At 46.5% G+C, this 8776-nt stretch overlaps 1 protein-coding gene across 1 annotated transcript; it reads left to right on the top strand.

Moving 5' to 3' along the window:
- Positions 1-191: 191 nt before the first annotated feature.
- On the top strand, positions 192-6743 carry CCNB1 (cyclin B1). Its single transcript, XM_056848063.1, has 9 exons — positions 192-223; positions 1167-1319; positions 1411-1524; positions 2738-2920; positions 3163-3321; positions 3564-3800; positions 5198-5338; positions 5753-5863; positions 6629-6743. The coding sequence occupies exons 1-9, from the start codon at positions 203-205 to the stop codon at positions 6731-6733; spliced, it is 1224 nt and encodes a 407-aa protein (XP_056704041.1). The 5' UTR covers positions 192-202; the 3' UTR covers positions 6734-6743.
- The last annotated feature ends 2033 nt before the right edge of the window (positions 6744-8776 follow it).

Here is an 8776-nt window from a genome sequence, read left to right as displayed (position 1 = left end):
CCGTAGAATGCCCGAGCGGCCAATGGGAAGCGACGGAACCCCAGGGAGCAGCCAATGGGCTCGGCCGAGTGCGTATTTTAAACTTGCTGCGGCGGACCAGGGGCTTTCGGACTCGTGCGCAGCAGTCATCGGCCGGCTCTCGGGCTTAGGGGAGAAGCAGCCGGTTGCGAGGCGTGGAAGCTGCAAGGATCGAGGCTGGGCGATGGCTTTGCGGGTCACTCGGGTATGGAGGGGTTGCAGGGACCGAGCTTGCCGTGCGGGAGTCCGTTTGCAGGCGATGATGATGATGATGGGCTGTTCAAGCCTGGCTTTGTTTCAGAGGGGTGGGGGCTTGTTCGCAGGCAGACATCTTGCAGCTTTATAATTGCAGGAAACGATTGTATTAAGTGAAGATAATTCCCAGTGGGTAGCCGTGTTAGTCTGTTTGCAGTAGTCAAAGCTCATACCCTGCCAGAAAATATTTTTGTTAGTCTTTAAGGTGCTACTGGACTCTTGCCCTTTTTGACTATTGTATTAAGTGGTTCTTGTCGGTTATCCGGGCTGTGTCACCGTGGTCTTGGTATTTTTCTTTCTTGGTTTTTTTCTTTCCACGGTGACACAGCCCAGATAACCGACAAGAACCAATTAACTCTGACTGTGAAAGCCTTCGACAGGATTATATTAAGGATTTTCTCTCGCTCTCTCGTTTGTACCTCTGCTAGCTTTTACAGTTTGCTTTCCAAACACTTTTCTCTCCCCCCCCCCTCACCCCCTCTCCCCCACGGATAAGTAAGGAGAAAATGAGGGGCGGCCCTGGCTTGTAAGACCTTTAAACTCTTAAGTAGGGTTTGCCAACCTCCAGGTAGTAGCTGGAGCGCTCCTGCTGTTACAACTGATCTCCAGCCGAGAGTGATCAGTTCCCCTGGAGAAAATGGCTGCCTGGGCCATTGGACTCTACGGCATTGAAGTCCCTCCCCAAACCCTGTGCCAAAAAAACCTCCTGCCGGTGCTGAAGAGGGACCTGGTAACCCTACTCTTAAACCTTAGCGGATACCGGTACTCTGTATAGGAGTTGATATTATGGAGGGAGGCAGCTGCGCGTTAAAAGCCCTTTTCCTCTTCTACTGCTTGCTTCTACTTTTTACAAGCGTGTTGAGTGTGCTAAAAAGGTTCTCCCTTCCTCGTAGAACACGAAGGTCAATGCGGAGAACAAAACCAAACCTGTAATGGCAGCGAGTAAGCGGGGTGCTGCTGCCAAGCCCGGCCTGAGGCCTAGGACTGCCTTGGGTGATATTGGCAACAAGGCCTGTGAGACAAAGCCCAAGGAGCTTCTGAAAAAAGTAAGGTTCCTCTTGTCCTCTCCCCCCACCCTCTACTGGAACTTTGGGGACTTGCATGAATATTACTGCTGTCCTGTCTCTTTCTGCCTAGGAAATATTGAAACCTGCAGTTGTGGATAAAGTCACCATCAGAAAAGCTGCCCGAGCTGTTGAAAAGGCAACTGAGCCTTTGAAGGGAGAAAAGCCAATCCCAGAACCTGTTAAGGTAACGTGTAACTGGCTTTAAGAAACTGGGGGGAGGGGGAATCAGGCATACTATGTGGGGTTGGTGTTTTCCCCTGTTGCTCTTTTAAAACTTGCACTTGTGGGTCGCTGTGCTGACCTCTGTAGGCCTGCCGCCTGGGTAGGCTGCATAATAAATGTGTACCCCTTGACAAGTTACATTCATACAGGCCCACCCTTAAGGTGCCTGAGGAATAAATGCGGGCAAGTTAAAATCAATCTCCTGCCAAATGGATTCAGCTTAGGTCAGATTATATAAAAATCAACAATTTTAATCCATCTGTGTATCTCTTGGTGGTTGAGGAGAAACAATTCAGAAAACGGCAACTGGCTGCTTGTGCTTACAAGCCGGAGTAAACTACCTAGATGTTCCCATTGCTGATAACTCTGCACCCAGACTTGCTAAAAAGCTATAGCAATGGAACAGAGGCCTTACTGGTGGCTGAAATCCAAGCAGTCTCATCCTGCGTCCGAGTGACTTAGTAAGATGCAGAGCTTTGTCTTCAGGCTGGCTGCAGTCCTTTCAACACCCTGGCTGTGAAATCAGTAGACATTACTAGCATTCAGGTGGTTTGGAGAGGTGGACTCCAAACCACCTCTCTGGAGAACCGGGTTTGATTCCCTACTCCTCCACATGAGCGGCGGATACTAATCTGGTGAACCGGATTGTTTTCCCCACTCCTACCCGTGAAACCAGCTGGGTGACCTTGGGCTAGTCACAGCGTGGTAAGTCATAAACCCCCCAAAAAGCAACACAAATACTTGGTTCAGCTGTTTATGGTCATAGATCAGCAGTATAAAACCTACTTGTTGCAGGCAACTGATAGTTCACTGGGGAGAAACACTGATAGAACTAATTAAATTCCTAAGAAGGGTGAGCTACAATTTAAGTGTCTGCAGGCTTTTATGATTCTGCTCAAGCAATGAATGTAACCAGCCATAGTAATGGCAGGTGGGAACTTGTGAATCTGGGTGAGGAGACCAGGTTTGTTCTAAGAACTACGTATTCAAACCAGAACCACCAGGCAATGAGGAATCCTTATTCAGGAGTTGCAGGAGCTTTGGGAGATCTACCATGACCCAGGCTGTATTCTGTCAGCCCTGGAACCATTAGTGGTTCCTACACATCAACTGTCCATTTCCAATTGAAAATACTTTCGCTTAACTTAAAAATGGGTGACTTGTCTTTTTTTCAGCTGGACTCTCCGTCCCCGAGCCCTATGGAGACTTCTGGCTGCGCACCAGCAGAGGAAATGCTGTGCCAGGCCTTCTCAGATGTTCTGCTTGAAGTGAAAGATGTAGACACAGATGATGCTTCTGACCCAAATCTCTGCAGTGAATACGTGAAGGACATTTACAACTACCTGAAAGTTCTTGAGGTTGGTTCAAGTAGCTGAGACCGACCCAGCCAAGCTGATTCGCCTGGTGTGTTCTTGTCAACCTGACACACTGAGCACATTTGTTTCCAGCGACTGGGCAAGCAGCTGTTTTGCAGGGTTGGAGGGGGGTCAAAATGGAATTGGCTGGCAGCAATGCTTTGTTCTTTAGCTGCTAGTTTGATTTTATTAATGTTGTTATTAACATTAATGGTTTATTAATGTTTATTAATGTTTTTTGTTAGGAACAACAGTCGGTGAGACCAAACTACCTGGCAGGCCAAGAAATTACTGGAAACATGAGGGCCATCCTAATTGATTGGCTTGTGCAGGTTCAAATGAAATTCAAACTCCTGCAAGAGACCATGTACATGACAGTGGGCATTATTGATCGCTTTCTGCAGGTAAGGGCTGCTGGCCACAAGTCAGACCTCCCAATGCTTGGGCAGATACCTCAATCAGCAGATCTTGATATCCAAACAGCCTTTTTACCGAGGCTCTGTCTCCTGTTTATGCTAGACTAACTCCCATAGGATCTCTATGGGATAATTAGTTTGGCCGATATGTGTTGGGTCAACTTAAGGCCTTGGCTGTCGGGAACAGGGGTTCCAAACCCATCTGATCAGCAGTGCTCTCTGTATTGCAGAACAACAAAGTCACTAAGAAGATGCTGCAGCTGGTTGGAGTGACCTCCATGTTCATTGCCAGCAAATATGAAGAAATGTTTCCTCCAGAAATTGGTGACTTTGCCTTTGTGACCGATCATACTTACACTAACCAGCAGATCAGACAAATGGAAATGAAGATCCTAAGATCTCTGGACTTCAACCTTGGCCGCCCTCTTCCACTGCATTTTTTAAGAAGGGCATCCAAAATTGGGGAGGTAATGCTACTGTTGCCTGGGAATGCCTCACTTTGTAGACCAATGTATAACATCTGTAGTCTACTTCTGAACTTGAGCTTGATCCTCTCCATTTATATTGCTTCATAAGGAACTCTTTCAAAATACTTGTAACTCACTGGGCTCAAAGAGCCCCATGGCGCAGAGTGGTAAGCTGCGGCATTGCAGTCTAAAACTTTGCTCACAACCTGAGTTCGATCCTGACAGAAGTCGGTTTCAGGTAGCCGGCTCAAGGTTGACTCAGCCTTCCATCCTTCCGAGGTCGGTAAAACGAGTACCCAGCTTGCTGGGGGGAAAGGGAAGATGACTGGGGAAGGCACTGGCAAACCACCCCATAAAACAAAGTCTGCCTAGCAAACGTCAGAATGTGACGTTGGCCCATTGGTCAGTAATGACCTGGTGCTTGCACAGGAGACTGCTTTTACCTTTTACACTGGGCTCAAGCTACCTGTATATAAACAAACTCATGGAGAACCCGCAACCTTATGTTTGGGGAAACACCGTTCTCTCCTCCCATGCCAGTCACTGCCAAACACCCTGGTGACTGAGGATATGATACAGTCCTTATAGCCTAGCCCTACACCCTTGCCTCTTCCCTCCTTCCTGGCTACTTGACTGGCCAATTCCTCAGTGGCTCTCCTCTGCCCTTTGCATCCCCTGGGGTTTCTATGCCCCACACCTCATTCTGCTGCTGGGTGTCACCTGCAGTCTTCTGAAGGCATTTGCAAATGAGCAGACCATGCTAATTTGAGTGGGACTAGGCTTGCACAGAGGAGCCCCGTGGCGCAGAGAGGTAAGCTGCAGTCCAAGCTCCGCTCATGACCTGAGTTCAATCCCGATGGAAGTTGGTTTCAGGTAGCCGGCTCAAGGTTGACTCATCCTTCCGAGGTCAGTAAAATGAGTATCCAGCTTGCTGGGGGTAAAGGGAAGATGACTGGGGAAGGCCCTGGCAAACCACCCCACCAACGAAGTCTGCCTAGTAAACATCAGGATGTGATGTCACCTCATGGATCAGGAATGACCCGGTGCTTGCACAGGGGACCTTTTCCTTTCGGCTTGCAGAGACATCTGTACCAGGTAGCTCCATCACACATAGATTTCCTGTGCGGCAGGGGCCACCCACAGGTGCTATGTTACCATTGTACTCATCAGCTCTGAAAATGGAACCCAGTTATCAATGCTCTAGTTGTAAGGGTGAAGTAGACGCACTTTAGCATGTTCTTAAATAAAAGGAGCTGTTAAAGAGGTATCTGCCCCCTCCCAGTAAAATAACATGTGTCATAACATATGGTGGGTTTGATGTAGAATTGGAAGGATCTTGACGACCTGAGCCTTTAAAGGAAGGGTAACAAGCCTTGTTTTAATGCTCCCTCCGCTAGGCGGATATACAGCAACACACGCTGGCAAAATACCTGATGGAACTCTCACTGGTGGATTATGACATGATACACTTCCCTCCATCTCAGATCGCTGCTGCTGCCTATTGCTTGTCTACTAAACTTCTGGATGAGGGAGAGTGGGTGAGTAATGGAGCCTGCAGGCATGGCCCTAAGTTACCATGGCAGGGGGATGGGAATGTGGGTGTAATCCTGAGGTGCAGCATCTTCATAGGTAGAAGCAAACATTGTAGTGAAAGCTGTGTTTGGAAAGCTAGAGCTAAGCATGCAGGTAGCCAGAGTAACGAAGAGGAAGACTTAGAAGCTTCTGACATCATCATGGTAGTAGTAGGCAGTCTTATCCATCTGTTGGATGAAATAACTACTTCAGTGTTAAGTTGGCATGGACTATCTGGTGATATGTCATGCTTCGAACACCGAGCTATGGGAATGCCATCGAATATTGCAGAGGCATGTGGGGGCAGGGTGACCTTTAGCTGGAAATTGTGGCCGGCGGTTTCCTTAAATGTTCTGACCCACAAGTCTTCCCCTTCCTAGACACCAACCCTGCAACACTACATGCACTACACAGAGAGTGACCTTCTGCCTGTCATGCGGTATATGGCGAAGAATGTGATACTGGTGAACAAAGGCCTTACCAAGCACATGGTAAGCAAATGCACAGTCTATTACAGTACGCCCATCTGTTCTCAACACTTGTAACTATTGACCTACCTAGGAGTCCCAACCCACTGGTCTGAGTCCCACCTCTAGAGCTGTCTTTTGGGAAGGAGCTGCCGCTAGTGCTCATACATGGAAAACACAGGGCACCTTGACTCGAGTGTGCACGCTGAAGAGCAACAAGGTGGAGGGGGCCTTTTTCACCCTGTGGCTGAAATGGCTTGTTCCTCACCACAGTGCAGCTCTTGGTGCCTGGCTTGTGTCCTCTGTCCTTGGCTCTCTTGGCCTGTCCTGGCCTTGACACTTTTGAGGTCATAACTCTGGCTGCCCTGCTTCCTGACACAGGACATCCTGTCCTGTGTCTGGAAAGGTTGAAGACCACTGTCAGACTACAGAATGAAAATCCTTTTTAAAAACAACCTTTGCAGGTGGGTTAATTTACTATGCCTAGTTATGCTGTGGTAGAACTAAAATTTTATCATGAGAGCCCTAGAGGAAACTAATGTTTCAAAGCATTGGCAAGTACAGTGAACCAGAAGATTGAAGGTCTTGGGTGGGGGGATGACTCTGTTAATAGTAACTACTGCTCAGTCAGATGCCAGTTCCTATAGACTCCAGCCATACTGAACATGCATGCTTGGGTCATAACTACTATTCTCATTCCATAATAGGGTCCTTGTTCTACAGTAACAGCACTGTATTATTGAGTAATATTAATTTTTTTTAAATTAACAAAAGCTGTCTCCTTTGCAGACTGTCAAGAACAAGTATGCCAGCAGCAAGCATGCTAAGATCAGTACCCTTCCAGCACTGAACTCTGCAATCATACAGGATCTGGCGAAAGTACTGTCAAAATAAATACTTTAACTCTTGGACGAAGTTGACACCATGTGTCAATATTCATGTGTGTATATATATAAATCTATTGTCACTTAAAATTTTAATAAACACTTTCTTTTTATTGTAACATTTTCCATGACTTAATTGAAGAGGGATCATGGTTAGATAATCTGAAATTATAACTGAAGCTTTATTGTGCATAGGCTTGCAGAAGAACAAATAAGGGGTATAATACCTTAGCATGTAACTTAGAACCATTAAACTTGTCTCCTACAGTGTTATTAGACGTAAGTAACTGAGAATTACTTACACCAAAGCTTTAGACCAGTGAACACATGAAGTTGCCTTATACCGAATCAGACCCTTGGTCCATCAAAGTCAGTATTGTCTGCTCAGACAGGCAGCGGCTCTACAGGGTTTCAGGAAGGGGTCTTTCCCATCACCTACTTGCCAAAGTGGGCAGTACCACCCACTGGGGGGCGGTGGGATTACCTAGGGGGGCACTAAGAGGCAAGGGGGCAGCAGGGGGTGCTAGAGGTGGGCCCCTTCAACTGTGTTGCTGGATAGGTTAGGGGGCACTGAGGTTTAGTTTTTGGAACCAAGAGGGCTGTGGCCCAAAAGATTTGGGAACCACTGCTTTAGACTAAGAATACTTACATTCTGACTGAGGGAAACACCTCAGATCCATTTAATTTAATAGAGAGCCCTGGAAAGAGGCCTGAATTCAGTTGTCCAACCAATTCCAGAATAGACCTGGGACAGAGCCTCCTGCACAAAATGGGGTCCTTAGCACCTGGTCGTAGCTCTAATACTAGCACCCTTCATAATAAAGTCATGGGTCATCTGTTGTCTACTCCATAGATGGTGTTCGAAGTGCTACTCAGCTGGAGCCATCTTCCTGGGAAATAGTATTGCCAATACAGCAGTATGTTTAACTATTCAGTCCATGTGCAGTCTAGCCTTTTCCAAAAAGTTTTCCCTAGTGTAATGAGACGTCTGATTCAAGACCACCATGGTACAGCAATTAAATAGCTGACCATCAATCGGAGCATTTTTTTCCTTTACTCCTCCCTCCAATGTCTAGCTGCTGAGTAGTGTGTCACACTTTTGTGGGTTCTAGTATTTGCTTTTGGAGGAGAGTGTTACGGATACCGTGGACTGCCCCCCCCAAAAAATCAGTGGGTTATAGATCAAATCAAGCCCGAACTGACTCTAGAAGCTAAAATGACAAAACAGGCTATCATATTTTGGTCACATTATGAGAAGACCAGTCACTAGAAAAGACTGTCATGCTAGGAAAAGTTGAAGGCAGCAGGAAAAGAGGAAGACCCAACAAGAGATGGATTGACTCAATAAAGGAAGCCACAGCCCTCAATTTGCAATATCTGAGCAAGGCTGTCAAAGAGGACATTTTGGAGGACATCGATTAATAGGGTCGCCATGAGTCAGAAGCGACTTGACGGCACTTAACACACAGTATTTGCTTATTGTGCTGTAGAGTAGGGCATACAGGAACTCTTCAATTCTGGAATGGTCAACTAGAGCTCCTAGCAATATGTATGTTCACTGTCTCTGTAGTAACTGTATCTGAGGCTTGTGACAATTGTACCCAGAGAGCAAAACACCGTTTTTTCATACCATACCACTATAAGAAAAGGAAAAACGAAGTGATTAAGCTTAATTTTTTAAAAAAAATATCCAGTTAAAAAGTGATCCCATCTGAGTGGGTGAGAATGAAAAGGCCTGGAGTGTGTAAAATGCTGTCACGTTGCAGCTGACGTACGGCAACCCCATAGGGTTTTCAAGTCAAGATTTTCAGAGGTGGTTTGTCATTTTGCCTTCCGCTGCAAAGTCTTGGTAATCTCTCACCCAAGTACTGACCCTGCTTAGCTTCCAAGATCTGACAAGCTCGGACTATACCATTCCTTGTTCAAATTGCCAAGTAGAATAAGTGAATTTTCAAATCTAGTCAATGAAAGTAGAGTTAGAAGTGATAAATACAACTCAACCAACAGAGGAAAGTACACGTAACATACTTTGGTTCGGTAAAACTAATAAAAG

Source organism: Euleptes europaea, chromosome 4 (assembly GCF_029931775.1).
Source record: "Euleptes europaea isolate rEulEur1 chromosome 4, rEulEur1.hap1, whole genome shotgun sequence".
NCBI lineage: Eukaryota > Metazoa > Chordata > Lepidosauria > Squamata > Sphaerodactylidae > Euleptes > Euleptes europaea.
Note: the sequence above shows the minus strand (reverse complement) of the source record. Positions and strands in the feature narration are given on the sequence as shown.

Bases quoted from the DNA above. Each gene is read 5' to 3' on its own strand.
- CCNB1 (XM_056848063.1), top strand. From the start codon at position 203: ATGGCTTTGCGGGTCACTCGG. The intron at 1,525-2,737 runs GTAACGTGTAAC...TCTTTTTTTCAG, and splicing joins CAATCCCAGAACCTGTTAAG to CTGGACTCTCCGTCCCCGAG. The intron at 3,801-5,197 runs GTAATGCTACTG...TCCCTCCGCTAG, and splicing joins GGGCATCCAAAATTGGGGAG to GCGGATATACAGCAACACAC.